Source organism: Mauremys reevesii, linkage group 3 (assembly GCF_016161935.1).
Source record: "Mauremys reevesii isolate NIE-2019 linkage group 3, ASM1616193v1, whole genome shotgun sequence".
NCBI classification, from domain to species: domain Eukaryota; kingdom Metazoa; phylum Chordata; order Testudines; family Geoemydidae; genus Mauremys; species Mauremys reevesii.
The window spans coordinates 3,783,732-3,804,268 of NC_052625.1; the positions used below are offsets into that span (position 1 = coordinate 3,783,732).

The window sequence follows — 20,537 nt, forward strand, 5'->3', positions numbered from 1 at the left end:
GAATCTATCAATCATGTGAAGAAAGTAAATGAGGAAGTGTTATTTACCCCTTCTCATAACACAAGAACTAGGGGTCACTAAATGACATTAATAGGCAGCAGGTTTAAAACAAATAAAAGGAAGTATTTCTTCACACAACACACAGTCAACCTGTGGAACTCTTTGCCAGAGGATGTTGTGAAGGCCAAGACTATAACAGGTTTCAAAAAAGAACTAGATAAGTTCATGGAGGACAGGTCCATCAATGGCTATTAGCCAGGATGGCTAGGGATGGTGTCCCTAGCCTCTGTTTGTCAGAAGCTGGGAATGGGTGATAGGGGATGGTGATTACCTATTCTGCTCATTCCCTGGCATTGGCCACTGTCAGAAGACAGGATACTGCGCTAGATGGACCATTGGTCTGACCCCGTATGGCCAGTCTTACGTTCTCCCAGCTGTTGGGCAGGGTTGAGTTAAATGGATGTGAACAAAAACCAATTTTTAAAGAGTCTAAATCCTTCCCCATTACAATCACTCAGGCTTCCTCTCTTAGTAGCCGTCCTCCCATATTCTCCTTCAGCAAATGGCTATGCTCAGAACTTACCTTGTTCTAAGCTGCGACTCGAAGAACGTCCCAAAGGAAAAGGCAATGCAGTGCTCCCGTAGGGGCTGGTTTCAGGAAGTCAGACAGCGGGGACCTCACTTACGCCCCAAACAGAGTTTGCGGGTTGCTATTTTATTGCAAAGGCGTCCCTTTAAAAGTATTTAGTAAGTTGGAGGGCAAGGAACATTCTCTGCTGGTGTTTGACTCATTCCCCACACCTGGGACCATGCTCCCTGTATGGTGGGATTTGAGCATGAGAGACAGCAGGCAAATACCTCTTTAGTGCTGCTTTGACACAGCTGCCAACTGGTGGTTCACCCACTACACGCCAAGAAGAATCTCAGCACCGAAGGGATGGCAGGGGGAAAGGAGGGAGCTGGCATCAGGCCCCCGGGCAAGGTGGGCGTTCCTCGTTTGCTGTGAGCTGCAAGGAAACAAGTCCCAATGGTGGCCTTTAGGAAACTTGACCCATGCTACCAAAAGGAGAGAGGCCAGCCCACTACCCTCTCCTGTGACTGCTCTGACTGATGCGGAGCATGTTTATCCGCCCATTCTGACAGATCCCTTTGCAGTGGAATGCGTGTGTTTTACAAAGCAGGCTTCTGTCCTCCTCCTGCCTCCAGGGCTGACTGATTCACTGCTTTCAAGAGGCAATTTGCACAATTCCCTTGTAGAGGAACAGGCCAGTTTAGTTAACATGTGGAGGGCTGCTAGCAATAGCCAGCACCCATCAGGAACACGCAGGCTTCCCCGGGTAATTGTGCCGATGCAGCTCAGCTGTGACTGGCATCTCCCCCGGGAAGCAATGAGCCACTGTGCCAAACTGCAGTCACGGTGCTTCTAGTCAAACATTTCTCAAGCAGCAGGCGAAGGCCACGCACAAAGGATCCTTCCATGGTAGGGAAATGCTTTAATGCACAATGCCCCTGAGGCTTCCGCTTCCCAGCTGTCACCTACGTCACAGGAACGCTGAGTGCCCAACACCTATGTGTAAAAACGAAGTCCTTGTTTCGAGTCCAATCCATAACAAGAGTAAAATCGGACTGTGTCAAACCATATCTCAGCTTCTGCTTAAAGCCACCCTGAGCAGCTTTGAGCAGTCACATATCTTCCACCCCCAGGCAATAACTCCATCAGGGCACTGGTCCGCAGCTCTGTTGTCTCCTCTCCTGATTGGATGTTCTGTGACTTTTCAATGCGCCTGAAGAGCAGCCTGACACACGAAGTCCCGTTTAACCACAGAACACGAACCAAAGTGGCAGTGCCAACCTCCCCATCCTGCTCAACCATCTTCCTCACCCCTCTTGCAAAAGGACCAGTTCCAGATGTGAAAGGGGGATTCGTTCTCTCTACTGATGATGCCAAATGAGATTTGTTACATGGCTTCCTACTGACAAAGAAACGGATGGCAACCGCTAGGAAGGTATTTCCCATGGGGCACTGAACGGCCATTGCTAGAAACATCTTTCTTTGACTGAAAGTAAGCACTGCAGGGGGGGAAGGCTCCAGATTTCATGATCAGTCCTGAGTGCTCCTGGTTGCCCCGCGCCCACGAGGGTTTGGCTAGAAAGCTTCTACAACTTTGAAGCATGTGACTTCTTTTCAGCTGGTCTCCAGTGCGCATGAGCAGGGTGATTTCCTGTTAAGTAGCAGAGTTTCACATTCCCGTTGATTACCATCCAGAGGTGGATCAATGTCGGTGGAAATACTCCAGCCCTTCTGGGAAGAGAAGGGTGTCAATGTATTTGAGCAGCTTGGCCCTTTGCCAAGCAGCTGTTCAGGAGGAAGAGCCAGCAGGGATGAGAGCAGGAAACAGTCTCTAGCACAACCGTCATTTACTGACCTCAGTTTAAGATGTAAAGGTCCCATCTCTCTTCTGGCTGGACGGGGAACTGTGGCTTGGTCCAAAGCCCACTGAAGTGAATGGAGAAGCTCCTCTGACTTCAGTGGGCTTTGGACGTAGCCATGTGTGTGCAAATCCCAGCTCCCTGAGCAGACACACCCTAGAAGAGTGGTCCCCAAACTGTGGGGTATGACCCACTACGGGGGTGCAGAGCAATGTTCAGGGGGGTGCGCGGCAGGGCTCAGGCCAGCCCCCATGGGGGGTGGGGAGGGAACACCCCCCCAGCCCCACTCTGTGCCCAGCCGCAGCCCCGCCCCCTGTTCCAGCCCTAGTCTGGCTCCGCCCTCATTCCCTCTTCACCACCAGGCCAGCTCTGCCTCTAGCCCCAGCTCATCCCCCATCCTCAGCTGAGGAAGCCTGGGCTGTGCAGTAATGGGCGAGAGGGCACGGACAGATTCCATTACTGGTATGGGGGTGGGGACATGACAGGAGAAGTTGGGGTCCCACTGCCCTATAAGAATCGTGGTGCAACCCCACTACTCCCAGGCAGGATACGAAATCATAGTTGGACTGGTCAGAGCCAGGTTCAAACAAACGCCAACATTCAGCTCAATGAAGAACTAGGGGCAGACCAGCTTTTGCACATTGATGAGGGACCAATGCACTTAGTTTCAAAGACGATCCACTAGTTTAATGACCAACTCACAGACTAATCCTTAAACTGAGCTCATTTAACACCTGCTGTATCCTAAACTGACTGATAAGTGCAGATGTCAGACTAAACAGCTCGTGAAGGTGCAATTCTTGGCCAAGTGGTTTATACTGAATTTAGAAAAGTTCTGGGCAGCCTGACCAGGTAACGCGCTCTCTCTCTCTCTCTCCCTGCCCAGGTAATGATGTGGCTCCACGGGCAAGCTGCATGGCACGTGATTCCTTGATCTTCCTAACAAAAGTCAGTTGAAAGTGCTATATTGGAAAAAATACAACACTGACAAAAATGAGCCTACATAAAACACACTCCCAGCACTTAACAGGATTCATTTAAAAAAAACAAACAAATTCTATGCATTTCTTCTCTGATTTGGAGTTTTCTATTACTCTCACGAGAATTGCCAGCTTCCCATTCCCTAGTTTGCTCTGTGAGCCCTTTCATTTTTGGCAGAAGCCATTTTGCTTAGGTTTATTTCTTTGACTATTTTCCGAAAGCTAAAATGGCATTTACCAATTTGGCTCTACCAGGATCAGCGCCATACACTGACAATACAAAAACGTTGCGGTACCAGAATCCATTTCCGAGCAGCAATTAGCAGTGGGTCTTTATAAAAGTGCTTCTCAGCTTACTGGGTGGTCACAAGCTTTACAATCATACTAATGATACGGGATCCTCGCGGGCACGTGCATAAATCCATGCTGGGATTCTTGATCTTATCCTGGAGTAACTGGTCTAGTTCACAGCGCAGTTCTTTCACCAGCTCTGCCACCTGAAGCAAACAGGGAAACATCCCCCCAAATATCATGAAATAACTTCTCCCCTGTACTCGACATCTGCATGTTCTGCGTGTTGCAGAAGCAGAGCAAGGTTTGAAGCACTCACAATCTTGCTCGTGGGTTTCATTACCTGGTGGGAGGCTGCTGCGAAACGAATCCATCCGTCATCAAGCGAAATGACAAACTCCCCCCGTTGCAGCTGCACGTGGACCTGCCCTCCTCCAAACAAGACCAGCGGGTACACCGACACCATGCTGCAGTCCCGGATGAACACACGGCTCGTTTTGATCTTCTCGTGGTACACCAAGTAGGGGCTGTCAAAGTGCCTGGTCTGGAACATTCAACGCCAGAGGGTTGCAGTCAGTTAAGAGTAAGAATGGCGACTACGTTAGTGTCACTGAGTGCACATTTTCAGTCAGTTAAGGAATCAATCTGATTCCCATTCCCTTGCAGATTACAGGCTTGCTCGCTGCCCTGTGCATATAAAACGGCACATACCATTTATTTTTATTATAAAAACCACTTACAACTACAGGATTTATTAAACCGAGGGATTAACTGCAGTTATTGAATTAAACTGATTATTTCAAATATGCCTAAGCAAAAGCACGTCAGCTCTTACTCACTTAAGTCTCTTGAAAAAGATCCAGTCTCTTAAGTGACTCGGGCTGACCTATTGTGCCATATTGATAAAGCTTGGCCTCAAACGTTAGATGTTTTCCCTGATTCTTTCTTTATAGAGAAAAGCAGCCTCTAACTCAGTGTTTGTGACAGAAACTCATGGAGTCGCTATATATACACCTCTACCCTGATATAACGCTGCCCTCGGGAGCCAAAAACTCTTACCGCGTTATAGGTGAAACTGCGTTATATCAAACTTGCTTTGATCCGCCGGAGCGTGCAGCCCCACCCCCCCGGAGCGCTGCTTTATTGTGTTATGTCCAAATTCGTGTTATATCGGGGTAGAGGTGTATTTTGTTATTTCAGTGTTCTAAGGGATAAGTTTAGGCTTTAACAGGTTTTGTTTTAAATTCAGATTTCATTTTAAAATAGATGCATTTAAAAAAGAAAAACAATTTCAACAAGATCAAAAAATCCAATTTAAATTAAAAAAATCTGAATTTATTTTTTCAAAACCATCATTGATTTTTATCCACCCTGGGTGTTGGGAAAGCCCAGTGGCTCTGCTTGTTCTCCCTCCATGTCTCATTCTACCGAGACAGGTGGCTCTATTCATCCCCGTGATACCTGTGTCCCTTCTGAGCACCACAGACTGACAGCAAGGATGGGGAGGAGCTGCTCTCCTCCGGGGCGGGGGGATTGCTCATCAGAATCTGCCTGGGAGTCAGTGCCTGCTTCCTCCGCACAGCCGCCCTTCCCGCGAGTGCAAAAGGGTTTTGCTGCAGCTTCTCGCAGGGACCACATGGCATTGATTTGTTTGTACTTCTAAAACGTGTCATTGCAGAGCTCACAATGTCACGTATAACATAATCCTGTCTCCTCCACCTCATCTTCTGTGCGCACTCTCTTTTGCCCTTCATCAGAATCTCACACAAATGTCTACACCTCTTCCACACTGCCCCTGCTCGCAGTCTGGCCTCCCTGAACTAATCCTCTAAGACACTACCCTCTTGTCTTTCCAATCTCTCCTCAGGACCCACCTCAGCCACAAGGCCTATAGGAAATCAGCCAATTACTGACAGTGCCTTGAGTTTCCCACACCCAGGTAGGACAGCAAGACGTGTTTGAGGTGTAAGTAGTTCATTCTTATGTTAGTTTAAACTCAGACTGATTCACCAGGATAGATTTATAAACACTTAAGTTTTACAATACTCCAACAGGCTATTATATTTAACAATGTAATATGGGTTTTTAATTTGTATCCTCGAAAAGGAGAACAGCGTTACCATGTACCACTTTAATAAAAAGAACATCCGTTCACTGGTAGGTTTCCCTCATGTGATCTTTATTAATGGGATATCATCACCTTCAAAGAAAATGATTGCATTTGATCTCATATGAAGAAGTGATTCTGTGCATTTCAACAGTGAACTATTTACAAATAAAGTATTTCAGTGGTAGAAATATGCACCCACATGTTCAGTCAATTTGCCGGTGTAAAGATGCTACATGCATAAACAGTTGCCATTTCATGCACAGTTCCTGAGATTGCATGGACAATTGTGGTGGTTCCTACAGGCACAATCCCCTGCAACTGCGGTAACTCTGCATGAACGTGTGTTCTTGCAATTGTGAAAATCTGGGCCATGAAGTTGCTTGACCCTGCAAACTTAACTTCATAGTTTGAGTTTCTGTCGTCTACTGGAATAGAGGTTCTTACCTGTGATCTGTGCCATTCTTTAAAACCCATCACTGAGAGGATTTCAATCACGCCGTTGCTGTATTTTTAAGACTGGTCAGTGCTCTAGTTCATAATCCAAGCAGCATTTAGTTGAAGTAATGTCTTTTTTTAAAATGTAGACAATGTATTTTACTGAGTTGGAAAAAAATCCTTACTTGATAATTCACCGAGGAAGGATGAACGTGAACGTAACCGTCATTTTTTGTAACAAACTTCAACTCCTCTGCCTTTGGGTGCAATTTAACTGCTCCTGCACTGGTATACTGGTATTTCCCCTCAGGGGTTTTCACCTAAATGTGAAGATAATAAATAGTAACAAAATAAATCTCTCTCTCTCTCTCTCTCTCACACACCTCCTGCCCCAAGTAAACAGTCTTACCCGAGGTCTATTACTATGGCAACACCAACATGAAGTATTACGTTATTCCAGCTTGCATCTGACCCAGGGATCGGCAACCTTTCAGAAGTGCTGTGCCGAGTCTTCATTTATTCACTCTAATTTAAGGTTTTGCGTGCTGATAATACATTTTAATGTTTTTTAGAAGGTCTCTCTCTATAAGTCTACATATTATATAATTAACTATTGTTGTATTGTAAAATAAACAAGGTTTTCAAAATGTTTAAGAAGCTTCATTTAAAATTAAATTAAAATGTTGATCTTACGCTGCTGGCCCGCTCAGCCTGCTGCTGGTCTGGGGTTCTGTTCACCTAGGCCAGCAGCGGGCTGAGCGGGGCCTGCGTCCGGAACCCCGGCTGGCAAGGGTCCAGCAGCCAGAACCCCAGACCGGCAGCAGGCTTGAGCAGCTCAGCCCACTGCCGCTCAAGGGTTCCATCCGCCAGCTCCTGCCAGCCGGGATCCCGGCCCTGCCCCGCCCACATACAGTGGGTACCTATCTTCTCCCTGGTTCTGGCCCATTCTCTTCCTCTCTCTGCACTGAGCTGAGGGTGGGAGTGCACTGAGTACAGGGCTGTGGGGCTCAGGGCAGAGGGCTGGGTCTGTGTGAGTGGGGGTCAGGGCAGAGGGCTGGAGGGGATATGCCCCTATTCCACCACCCCCTTTCCTCAAGGCCCTGTCCCCACATCTTCTCTGCCTCTGCCAGGAGCAGCGAGCACGTTGACTCTGCTCCTTCCTGACCCCCTCCCTCGCAAGGGCCATCAGCTGATCGGCCAGCAGGGAGGGAGGGACGGAGAGGCAGAGGAAGGGCAGGAACCCAGCACACTGCGGAAAGAGGCAGGGGAGCCGGCAGGACCAAGCTTCTGCCCCCTGCCCCTGCGGGAGGGGATTGGCAGAAGGTGGAGAAGAGCAGGCCAGGCCGGGCTGGGCAGGATTTTTAATGGCACGCTACTGCCTGCCGGAACGCCATTAACAATGGGCACGCGTGCAGCCTTTGGTACGTGCGCCTGATCTAACCCAATATTTTCAGTTGCTCATAACTCTCAAACAAATTCTTTTTAGGATACATTTTTGCTTGGTCTCAGCCCAGAGGTGACTTTGGAAGTATCTAGACCCCATTACCAGAGTACGGTCAGCACTCTGCAAAACTACTCAATACAGTTTGGGGATCGGTTTTATAACGTTCCAGCTTTCGTCCCAGAATTCACTTCCTTCTGCTCATGTTCAGACTGTGGCCTATGGGGGTTACTGCTGCATGCGCCTGGCATCTTAAGATCACACTAAAATAGAAGTCTGTTGGAATAACAGCAATAGCCGGCTACATGAGTTTGGCAACTGAACTCCAGTTTACAAAGCCTAAAGCAGTAGGGGCAGCATGCTCGGTGGAGGTATCGTACCCTTGAACAGGAGGCAGTCTGTCTCCTGCTCAGACTAGCCCACCTTAATTGATCACTCTCATTACAGTTGGTATGGCAACACCCATTTTTTCATTTTGTGTGTCTGTGTGTCTGTGTCTTCCTACTGTATTTTCCACTGCAGGTATTTTCCATTCTGATGAAGTGGGTTTCAGCCCACAAAAGTTTATGCTCAGATAAGTTTGTTAGTCTCTACGGTGCCACAAGTACTCCTCGTTCTTTTTGCAGAATCAAAGCATTCAGTACAGATCTGCCACTCAAAAGGGAGTGGGACGCAAATGAAGACGGAAAAGGAAAGAAGCACCCTCTTACCTGGACAACGTTGGGATACAGAGCAGCACATAATATTGCTGATATCAACTTGATGTTCTCTGCATTAGAGTTTGCCTGTGAAATAAATACATCCAATAAGTACTACAATACCAGGTTACTACCCACATGCCTTATACCAGGGACCCTTCAGTGAAAACCGGGGATTTCTTGATTCACTATAGAACATGACTTCATATTAAAACTAAATTACTGACATTGTTGGTAGCCTCCTTTTGAGCCAACTATGTAACTTCATATTAGGAGCGGTTAATGGATTCTGCACTCTCAGGTTATGTCTTAACTACACTTTTTTTTAACCTTTAATTAAACTAATCGCCAATTAATTTGCAATAGTTAATATATTTGTCAGAGCTAATCTGGACAATCCACAAACATTTATGCTACTAAGTAGTTGATCCCTAGGGTAAATCACAAACCATCCCAGGTCTGCATGATGATGTAGTCTCACCATTCTATGCTTGGTGTCCCGGCTCCAGACCTGCCAGTCGGCATAAGGAGATTCCACAGCTATTAAAACCTACATCAGCTGTCTCTACTGCTCCATACGGCCTGCGTGATCTTGGCAAAGCACGTCCCTGCTTTCATAGGGCGAAATTCCCTCAACCACATCTAATACCCAGTATCTATCTCTTGTTCCCAAAATGAGAGTTGCATTAATTGCAACTTTTGGTATCAGTGCCCAGATAATATGGCCATGAGTGAGGTATATGAACATATCTAGACTAGGTCATCGCTCCAGATTAGATCCATGCCTTCACACTGTTTGGAATGTAGGCCATAGACAGCAACCTAGTGTGCGCCAACCTGGAAGCGGGTCACTTTACTGACTTGGAGGGCTAAGATCACATCTGCACATGTGCCCAGAAAGAACAGACAAGTTATCCCACAATACGCTGTGAAAGAATTCACAAGTCAGCTTTGATCAGAGCATGGATATGAACCATAAGCCGCTAAGAACCCTGGGAAGTGCCCCCAGAAGGCCTAGCACCTCACCTGACTGAGTGCAGCACCAGTGTGGACCCAGCAACTCGAGTGTGATTGCTCTCACCTCTCACTCGGGCCAGGCCCGTTTGAGTGGTCACACCAGTGTGCCAGTCACTCGAGTGAACTGTACAGTGTGGACAAGGCCTTCACTACTCCAGTGTGTTAATTACGTCAATTGATAATTAACTAGAGGTTAAAAAAAAATCAGATGGTGCATACCAGACATTCGGTTTCCTTGTATCTATTATTCTCCCTGGATTCATTCATATCGCCTTCCACCCTACAGAGCTGGCCAGGAGAGCGCAGCCATCCTTTCCAGCATGGACCTCACAACAGTCATCGACACCTCTGTCCCAGTGTGATTACAGCTCTCATTAGGGCTATACTGGAAACCTACTGGAAAGCTGCACTAGGAGAGTGCAGAAAAGCGACTCACCTCCAATCGCATTGCCTGTGCAGATCCACGCTGTGGGAATTGCATGTCCTGCCACAGGGCCATTGCAGAGTGGTTATTCATTAGGCAGTGTGCATGCATGCACCTCAGATTTGTTGCTGTAGAACCAAGAGTATAAAAGCCCCCAGTGGCTAACTCCCTCAGTCTCTGACCCCAGACCTATGTTATAATACAAGTCTCCAAAGTAGAAGGGAGTAGATTGCCATTTTCTTCTTTGTCAATCACTAATCACATTGGCTAGTGAGACAAGCCTGCTGCAGCAAGCACACCACACCAAACGTTTGCTACAAAGGCCGATTAGAGATTAAAGCAGCAGTTTAAAGCACTAACGCTCCAGTTACCTCTTCTCCTGTAGCATCCAAAACACCATCTCCTCGAGACCACCTCTTCTCCATGTCCCTGGCTCTTAACCCCTCCTTCACAAATCCAATATCCGACAGCAGTTCTGTGAATTGCCTTTTTAGGCTCGCCATTTCCTACAAGTCAACAGAAAGCCTTGAGAAGTGCCACATGCACATGAGGTTAATTCACACCAGATTCCCCAGTTTAAACACCAATCGCAAGGATTATCCTTTGGCATCTCTCACAATCACCTATGATCACTTTGGTTGCTTGCAGTAAGACAACCAGCGGATGTGTGAAAACTCCAGGAAATGGTACCCATTTGAAGATGTTATCCAATCAAACAGAGTAGGAGGAGCTTGCAGTTAAGGTTGACAGGTTCCCAAACCCAGCTTTTGCCATTGTTCAGAACTTTCTCAAGCTTTCCTTCTGAGCTGAAATATTCCAACATTGGTCTGAGCCTCGGGTTGATTTTGAAGTTAAACATATCTGGTTACACTAGGATTACAGGCTCAGACAGTTGGCTGAAGTTACAGTCAGTAATATTTCCCAGCTCTCGGCTAAACTTGGAAGAAGATCTGAAGGATGGGGCCGGGAGAGGAGGTGAAATAAAGAGGGATGTGATTGACAAGATGATGGAGATTACTGTCTTTTTAAAAATAATCCTGAAAAATACCGAATCAAAACTGACTTACTTGAAGAACTCTTCCTGATAAGAAGTTCTCCCTGCAATAGCTGTAGCTTGCATGAGAACTCTCTTTGGTACTCAAGCGCCATCCCTAAATAATGGAAAAACCAAACTTTATGAATGATGCCTTGGATTTCAGAACACGTACACACTTTTGATCTGCGTCACTGATTTTTAGCTCACCTTATAAGCCTGGAGAAGAGCCAGGTAATCACTGTTTCCTATTGCAAATTCCAGCTTTTTTTTGTTCGCTTCCTCCCTTTTATCCCATGGAGACACCTAAATAAATAGATTGACACATTTCATCTCTGCTTCTCCCGTCGTTGCTCAAAGCAGGTGCTTTATCATCGGTGATGCATGTTGTCTTTCTTACATGACCAGTAAGCTACTGATCCGTTGCAGTCCTCATATCCATGACAAAAAAAAGTTTACTAAGCAGTAACTGAAGTTCTCTGGGTATATTGCCTATGCAGACTCCTGCTGTCGGAGTTGCATGCTGTGATTCATTGGTCCCAGGACCGTTCCAAAGCAATATATTCATTAGGGGAGGAATGCATACTGACCACAGATTTGATATTATAAAAAGCTTCACTTCCAGAGCAGTCCTAAGCAACTCTGTTTCCCCTACTCTCAATAACGTAACTGTCAAGAAACAGAAGGAGGGAGGATCAGGCTGCATCTGCAGAAGCAATATACTGGGGAACAACCTTCCTTCTTCTTTTAGAGAACTGCCTCTGCAGACCTCACTGGAGGAGATTAGGACGCATCAGAAAGGCCTTGTCTACACTAGAGAAAACCCTGAGCCTACCACCTCCCCACTTCTGACTGGGAATGAATGTCTCACAGCCGTAACACTTGAGAGGGGAATGCCCCTGCACCAGGCTCTCCATATGTCAATTGGTGGCCCAGGAAAGAAATAATTAAAAGCAGAGCCCTGCTCTGGATCTGCACAAGGCCAAAACCTGCTCTGGACCTGCACAAGGCTGAAACCGATCAAAACCATAGCTTTAAAACCCCTAACAATTTCATACCGTTAAAGCTAAAAGGAGAAATGTGCAATGGAGAAGGAAAGAGGAGGGAAGAGAAAATCTGAAAGCCACCTATCTTCTATGGAAAGAGAATGGCTATGGGATGGGGCATTTTAGAACCATGGCTCAACAAAACGGATCTGCAGTTGACGTATGGGCACCAAACAAACACAGTTATAGCGCTCTAATACATTCCAGACTTACACAACTCCGACCGTGAGGGATTTGCAGAGGCAATTTCATGATCATATTGTCCACAATAGAGACTGTTTGTACCATTAACTATAGCTGGCAAAACCATATACTGAGATGGAATGCTCAGTCCTGATCTTTGATATGAGGTTGTATATTGCTTTAGACAGATATCTAAAAACTACAGCCACTGGACATACAGAACAGCAGCTGATTTTACAAGCTAAGCTGACGTGCATACACACAGCCTGAGATCAGGAATCAACATTATATTCAGAGCTCAGAACTGTCAGCTTCATAACCATCATGAACACTAACACAACTGTTTCCAAACACAGGTGGGCGTAGGAGATGTAAAGCATACATCTATAATTTCACAAGGACTATTCCTTGCACACACATTTATAGATTGTGTTTCTGGACTCAGCAAGAACTAAAAATTGAAGCTTTATGTACTAGTTAATATTTATAATCACTTTGATCTTTGATCCATTTCGTACTCTTAAACAGGACTGCTGTTCTCTTGATGTTATTTTGGCCTCTACTTACATTATTTGAAAACAATAATTAGTTATTCTGCTCAAAAGCATTCCACCCTCCAGTAAAATATTATGTTATTTTTATTAGGGATCAAACTGTTCTTGATACTTCTGTCTCTGCATGTACTTATGATATGAATATTTCCAGTTCAGACAAAAACATTTTATACTAACACAAAGATGCTCTGTGCAGTAAGTGGAACTGGTAAGAAATGTAAGATGAATCTTGTTGCAGTATACTGCAACAGTCACTTATGACTACAACACATTATTTTCAGATTTTGACACACAGCTGTCGTTTATTAGAGTGGCATACTTACAAAAGGGGACTTAAAGGCCAGACTTGCTGCTATAGTTAATGCAGGATCCAGACAACGGAAAATGGTGCCAAACAACATTAGTTTTCCAATCCGCACATCGACAGGCAAGGAGGCCAAGTGATACCCCAGGGGGGTGAGCTTTTCATCTGGAGTTAAAGCGCCCAAGTCCTGCAGCCGCAGTTTCGATGCACGCAGAGATTCAATTGTTGGCGGCTCAATCAGGCGGGATAAGACAGATTGAAGGCCATGCGCAGAAAACATATCCAAAATCTTAATTCTTAAGGAAAAAGACAACAACTCAGTCTGCTGACATAGGATGAAGCCGCAAACTTTTTCCAAATCACTGAGAATGCCCTCCCCACGGCCTGCTTTTTAGATAGGCCATGCCAATGGGAGCACAGCCAACCAGTCCTCCATGGTCTACACTGGCTCCCTACTGACTTCCTGATCCACTTCAACATGCTGATCCTTATCTTTAAAGCCCTTAACAGGCACTGGCTAAACTACCTCAGATGGCCTCTTCCCCACCCTTTGCCACTGCAGCTGCAGGGGCTGTGAGCTAACTAACGACTAGGGAATCTGCTACTACTGCAGATCAGAACACGCTCAGATCCAGTGACCATCACAACATGGTGCAAGATCCATCTTTGTACAGGCCCCTCGAACCATAAAGCTAACGAGCTGCCATTCCTCCTGGTCAAGAGCCAATAAGGCATAACTCAACTTGGGAAGTGGCCCAAAACGATTAGGGAAGAGTTTTGATCCCACAGACTTGATTCAGACCCCATTCAAGTCAATGCAAAGACTCCCATTTACATCACTGGGTTTTGGCTTTGCAAAAGTACCTTCTAATCCTAAATTACTGGCATTGTTTTGAATGCTAGAAGTCTCCATTTGTAAAGGAACGTATGGAATGAGGCCGAACGTCAAAGGCCTCCCTCTTTAATATTTATATTGCAGCAGTGCCTAATTGGAATTGAACCAGGCTGCGTGCAAACACGTAAGACGATGCAATAGTACCTCTACCTCCAAAAGAATTTGTAATTTAAAAAGACAAACATGGGGCTGCAGGAAAGGAATGCAATATACCAGCAAAGTGCTCAGAGGAATATCTTCTTAGCACTGCCCTTGTTTATAGGGGTGGGACCAGCCAAGGAAATAGTGAGTGGAGGGTGTGTGTGAGGGAGAGGGTATGCAGTAACATGGTGGGTGGGCAGACCAAGGTCTTGAAGCAGAGGTAGAGTGGCAGTCAGTGAGAGACGAGAGCAATCAACAGCCAGTCAAACAAACAAAAGTGACGAGAGGGGGGCTTGCTGGCTCCCATGATGTCAGGAGCTTGGTAGGAGCGTGACAACTCTGCTGCTCCAGCTGGAGAGAGAGGAGCTCCTGAGGGCCGGCCCTTTAAGACTGATTACATTGATAATGGTTTACCTGAGACACAGCTGTTCCAAAGGCACTCTTTGGATTTCGGGTAACTGCTGCTTTATAAGCTGGTGATTGTAGTGATGGCTACTGAAAAGATGAAAGCAGACTCCGGAGGCTACGCGCCCTGCCCGCCCTTTCCTTTGCAATGCATTGGCTTTGGACACAAATGTGTCTTCCAGACTTTCCATTCCTTTGCTGGGGTCGTATCTACAAGAGGAAACAAGTCAAAATGGATGAGTTTCACTTCAAGCAGGCGAAGAGCACCGACACCGAAGCTCAAGCAGAGAGGTACTGCCAATTTTTGGAAGGCCATAACTACCAACACTATGGATGCACGTCTGTAACAGGGCCATGCATGGAACTCCCATGGAGTCAATGGGAGCTTTGTGCACACAGTAAGCTGCAGAACGAGGCCCTTTCAGATTTTCTCCAGCTCTTTAACAGATGTGAATTCACACTCTGATGCGTTAGACAGTTTTTTTAAACAGAGACCATGCAGAACACATCATTCTCCGAGATCACAGTTCCGCCAGAATAATCTCAATACCTTTTCTCTTTCATTTTCCCAGAATCAATCACAAAGACCACATCGTCAATGGTGATGGACGTTTCTGCAATGTTTGTAGATACGATGATCTTGGTAACTCCTACAGGGGGCTTCAGGAACACAGACTGCTGGTCTTCACTGGACAGCGAGGAATGGAGTGGATAAACAACACAGCTAGAAGAGAAAGACGAGCGCATGCTTATCTTTGCCAACCTTTCTTCCTCCCAACATCCGTCCATTCACACAAGCTTTAGCCCAGAGTATTGTAGGTTGCACATTCCCATTCTCAGAACAGAGCCCACATGCAGCCCATACCCGCTGTCCCCTGCCCAGCTACAACTTCGGATTGGAACTCCAGGGGCCAAGGATTATGGGATGGACATGTTCCTTGCTACATCTCATCATCAGCTCTTCTGGTGGATACAGTCATCCGGCAGAATGCAGCCCACAGAGTTTACTTGCAAATATCCAGTAACTGAATTTGGCTGCTGACAGAGAAGTGAGCCTGGAGCTTTAAGGAGCAAAGAAAACAGGACCCACCCCTTAAGAGTCTAACAGCGTCCTTGGTTTTCTTGATTCTCTCCACACGCCCATCAGCCCTTAGACTGAACAGATCCAGTCCCGTAAGTGGTGCTGTGATAGGGTTGAGTACCCCACCTTGCACAGGCCACAGGGAGCAGGCCTTTAAAATATCTTTTTTTGCGGGGGGCATAGGTGGGGGGGAGGGAGACAGGGTTTCAGAGCTGGGTTGCAGTCTCTGCTGAAGAGTCCCTGAGAGCAGAGCTCTTCTGAGCACCTAAGTGGGAGCCCACCTTCTTCCCCCAAAGCCGGTCAGGGATTCTGCCAAGATTTCTGCCTTGTAGGGTTCTGCTGTCTTTCTATCCCCATAAGCTCCTCCCCTATTTACTCACCAGAAGGCTTAAGGAGCCTGGTAGTGATAGGGTCTGCATGCCTAAGGTGACATGTCCTATGATTCACTATCACTGGCCAAGGGCTTAGCTAGGTGCTTTTTGAAAGATTGAAATTAAAACAGTATGTACAACCAGGGCTGCCACCAGATTTACACAAGTCATTCTGTGGGTGTTACTGTATTCTGCTGAGAAATTTGGTCACCACAACACATCAGGCTAAGGTCACTCAACCTAACCAGGAGAATTCCTTCTTGTTTAAATGCAACGTTCAGATTGCGATCTAAATATGCCTGGGAGAGCTTCCCAACAAGTATAAGCTTATTTTCCCCTTTCTTGATTTTCTTCCTGCCCATTCCCACAAAATGTAGAATGTTTTACCTTAGAAATACCCAATACTTCACAGCGCTAAAAATGCAGATGTTTTTGAAGCACAAAACAGGGTAAAAGATAGCGTTAGACTCTACGTTTTTCAGCCTTCCATTGGCTCGCCTTAGCTAGTGCGTGAAGACCCACTGCAGATAGCACATAAAGACTATCTAGGTTCTTATACAACACCCATTACCGTGGTATCTGACTGCCTCCCAAAATTCTCAAGTTACATTTATCTTGGTCACCAAAACTGCAACTTTCCCCTCCCCAGTTTGAGGAAACGTGACTAGAACTTACATGGCAAACGTGCTAAGTGCATGATGGTTGAGCCACTGTGCTAACTTATAAAGGACCTGTTCCAGAGGGAAGAGAAATGGAGAGAATGGCGTCTAAGCCTTCTCCATCACCAGCTGTCTCAAACAGTAAGTGATCTGCACTTGTAACTGGAGACATATCAGAGTTTGAGCAGAAGGTAACTTTTTTTTTTAAATCAGTTTCTTTACCCTTGATTTAACTTCAACACACTATTGGTTTTGGGACACTCTTGACTTACCGTTTACTGTGTCTATTATTGAAAAGGGCATTAGATTGTAGCTGTTCATAAAGCATCTTAATTTCTGCTAGACCAGGCAAAAATATCAGTACAGCACCTGTACATATGGGGGAAAGAAAAGAGTCAATAGACGAGTTCAGCTAAAATGCACGACTACACTTTGATTTTACCGCAGTGCACAAAGGCCCCAGCCAAAACTGGAGCTCCATTTTGCTACGCGCTATATAAGCTCACCAGCAGCAATGACCCCTGCCCCCAAGAATTTACAATCTAACCAGACAAGACAGATAAAGACGTCAACATACTGTCAAAGGTACATCTCTTTGCTACAGTTTTTGTGCTGGCCCAGTGTACCCATCTGCCCATCCCCACAGAGGTTAGGGGCCTCCCCACGCCGATCGACTCAAATGTCCTCAGATAAATTCCGAAGTTATGGAAATTATGTTTTGGATGAAAGCGCCAGCTTGGCACAACCTATACAAGCACATAACTGTTACATGTATTCCCTGTTATACAACCCACAATGGACAGACAGGTTACCTGGTGGGTACGAGTGTTTGCCGCTGACTATCCATTCCAGCAGGGACTCTATTAATTCCAGATTAACTTTGTCTAAGTCCATGGCAGCCATTGTTTTTAACACTGATTTACTAACCCCTAAAAGAGAAATTAAAACAAGGTAGGGACATAGGTGAGTTGGTGTCTCATAAAAGAGCATACACTATACAGTTAACTGAGAAAATGGCCAGACAGAGGATCAGCAGCCTTTCACCAAGCAGGATCCTGCATCCCCGTAAATATGTCTGAAGGGTACAGTAAGCGTAATACCTCTGAGCGCAGTCTGTCCTGCCCTCCCCTTCATTCATTCTTCCCCACTTGACTTCTCCTCATTAACTCTACCACTCCTCCCACTTTCCTCTCTTCTCACTTACACCCTATTGGGTCTCATATACTCCCAAACGCACCACACTCCCTGTGTGCCACATCCAATGAACAAACACACTGGTGCCAGCCCAGCACAGCTCACCCACACTGCTAGCAGGCAGGAGTTGGGAATGCCATGGGGGCAGCCAAGGACTGACACCAGAGGTCTCCAGGACCCTGCACACAGACTCTGTTCTGCCTCCTCCCAGTATTTCATTTCTTAAATACAAGAGATCCCAAAAGCCCTTTACCCTTTTGGGCTACTACAATCTTCCCCCCACCCCTCCACCCCCATCCTTGAAGATACAACCCCAGAGCTATACATGAAGGATTACAATAAAAAGAAGGCTGGGTGGATATCGGAGCACTATTTTGCAAGTCAATATACACCCCAGTGAAGTTCAGCAGCGAAGCCCTGGAACGGGAGCTTCCTGCCTAGTCGAGCCGCTGTGCTGACGTAGGACCAAGTAAATCGAGACCATCCCTAACAGCTGTCCTTAAAAACCTCCAAACCCCCCTTGGTATCCTATTCAAGTGCTTAACTACCCTTACAGTTCCATCTATCTAACTTAAATCTCCCTTGCTGCAGATGAAGCCAATTACTTCTTGTCCTGCCCTCAGTGGACATGGAGAACAACTGATCACCATCCTCTTTATAACAGCCCTTCAGATATTTGAATATTTTTATCAAGTCGCTCACAAGCCTTCTTTTCTCAAGACTAAACACGCCCAGTTTGTTTGTTTTTTAAATCTTTCTTCATAGGCCAGGTTTTCTAAACCTCATCATTTTTGTTGTCCTCTTCTGGACTCTCCAATTTGTCCACATCTTTCTTACGATGTGGTGCCTAGAACTGGATGCAGTACTCTAGCTGAGGCCTCACTGGTATCGAGTGGAGTGGGACAATTATCTCCCATGTCTTACATATGACACTCCTCTTAATACATCACAGAAAATTGAACTTTACACCATGAAGCCTCAAATTATGAAACTACGTGTAGTATACTTTACAATACATTCAAGAGTACCAGCTGGGAGTGTAAATATGCTTTTTGGGATATATGTGTGTGAGAGAGAGAGAGAGATTACCTTTGTACCGTATCAGGAGTTGTTTAAAAGTTAATTGCTGGTCTGGGACTGAATCCTTCACAGTAGTGTCATCCTCTAGGAGGCGAGCACATCTTAGATCTTCCTCCACTTCTTCTAACGCAGTTCTCTTGCGCCTTGCTTTAAGTTTCTCTTCTGGACCTCGTTTCGTGTTGTTCATGTATGGACTACCATCCTCTAAGACATACCTGAACATGAGCAGAGAGAATTCAGTCATAGGGAAAGCAGTTTGTACAGTCTACACCTTAAATTAAGCTTTCAAGGTATTATGCCATGCCCATCACCATGGTACCTCCACGCCTTACAAATTTATATAAAGAATATGAGTGGCTAATCATAGCCCTGACTTCTCTCTTCTGTCACTCTTTCTAGCAGCAGGTAGGAGTGCGGGGAGTGTTACATCACTCTTAGCATAAGGAGTTAGCACATATTGTAAAGTCTGAATGGTCCTTTAGAATATGTGCTAACTACTTATACTAAACAATCTGTTCCACCTTGCCTGTAGCGGTGATGTTTGGAGTCCCTTTCCCAGGCCTGAAGAAAAGCTCTGCGAGGCTCAAAAAACGCTCGCACCAAGAGAAGTTGGCCCAATAAAAGACACTGCCTCACCCAGCTAGTCTCTCTAATATCCTGGGACCGACACAGCTACAACTATGTTGCATACAACAATGGAACTATTCCAAAGGGCAGTTACTTGTCAGAATGCTGTCAATGATTTCATACCTTGTCACTGCAATTACATCTTCCAGAAAAAACTGATCCACAGGGAATGTCCGACCTAAAGAGAAAAATTTGAATCTTAAAGGAAAATGCGAGCTACCATTTCAGGAGTGGCGGTCAGGGGAGGGAGAGTGTTAACAATTTCTCACGCTGGTGTTTCACTACTTCACCCCTTGTCCCACCTTCGTTAACTTAACAGCGCTATGGGGGGTCTTTTAGAACTATACTGCAATCGGTAACACAACTCAGTCCAGAACGAATGGCTGATGTTTCTCAAGAACACTGCTGGCATTCACTCAGTTTACACAAGGAGGATTCCTGTAGCAAGGTAATTTGGTGCAGTATTAGAATGATAGGAAGCAACATATTTCCATCTAGCTAGGTATTTATATCATGCTCAGTGTGATATCTGAGCATTGTATAAATGTGAATACATCCAAATGGGGGCTTACGTGTACCCCTGGATACTCAAGCTCCTCCCCGTTTACCAGAACAGAAGGGATTGTTTTTTCCTGTTTTGAGGAAGCTGTGTCAGAGCTGGGTCTTGGAGCTAAAGTTTCTTGCCATTCTTGGCTCTTGCGTGAGTTCCAGAGCGGTTCCAACCGCCAATAAGGCTCTGTCTCCAGGTCCCCTTGTCATAGAAAATTCCATCATTCTGAGGACTGCAGCAAGGTCAGGCTGTCTCTGAAATAACTCAGGCGCAGCACACTGAGTTTTGAGGTTCAGGACCAGCACCTTAAACTTGATCTGATATTTGATGGGTAGCCAATGACCAGTGTTAATCAGCAGGTGGATTGCACCAGCTGGAGTTATAGTAGCTATGGTTTCATTCTCATATATAAATATGTTGCAATACTGAAGGTCACATCTGGCAAAATGGGACAATTTCTCCTGGCCAGCCAAAGGGGGTAAAAGGCATTTTGTGCTGCTATTGCTAATTGAACATCCAGTCTCAATGGGAAGCCCAAGAGGACAACAGGATGTAAATCATGGACACTTGGGCAGACACCCACTACTG

General features: G+C 45.9%; 1 protein-coding gene across 3 annotated transcripts in view; it reads right to left on the reverse strand.

The window, feature by feature from the left end:
• DHX57 (DExH-box helicase 57) overlaps window positions 1-20,537 on the reverse strand; it is a 41,952-nt gene that overhangs the window by 7,184 nt on the left and 14,231 nt on the right. Inside the window, exons 11-24 of one of the 3 annotated variants that reach the window (XM_039532653.1) lie at window positions 19,523-19,577; window positions 18,782-18,987; window positions 17,311-17,427; window positions 16,771-16,867; window positions 14,938-15,111; window positions 14,397-14,597; window positions 12,966-13,242; window positions 11,070-11,165; window positions 10,894-10,977; window positions 10,198-10,332; window positions 8,398-8,472; window positions 6,432-6,566; window positions 4,045-4,245; window positions 3,768-3,907 (exon numbers count right to left, since the gene is read on the reverse strand). In XM_039532653.1, the coding sequence (XP_039388587.1) occupies window positions 3,768-3,907; window positions 4,045-4,245; window positions 6,432-6,566; window positions 8,398-8,472; window positions 10,198-10,332; window positions 10,894-10,977; window positions 11,070-11,165; window positions 12,966-13,242; window positions 14,397-14,597; window positions 14,938-15,111; window positions 16,771-16,867; window positions 17,311-17,427; window positions 18,782-18,987; window positions 19,523-19,577 (1,993 nt within the window). Of the gene's footprint in view, window positions 1-3,091; window positions 3,908-4,044; window positions 4,246-6,431; window positions 6,567-8,397; window positions 8,473-10,197; window positions 10,333-10,893; window positions 10,978-11,069; window positions 11,166-12,965; window positions 13,243-14,396; window positions 14,598-14,937; window positions 15,112-16,770; window positions 16,868-17,310; window positions 17,428-18,781; window positions 18,988-19,522; window positions 19,578-20,537 lie in introns of those variants that run through there. The other 2 variants (XM_039532654.1, XM_039532655.1) reach the window with 2 other exon arrangements.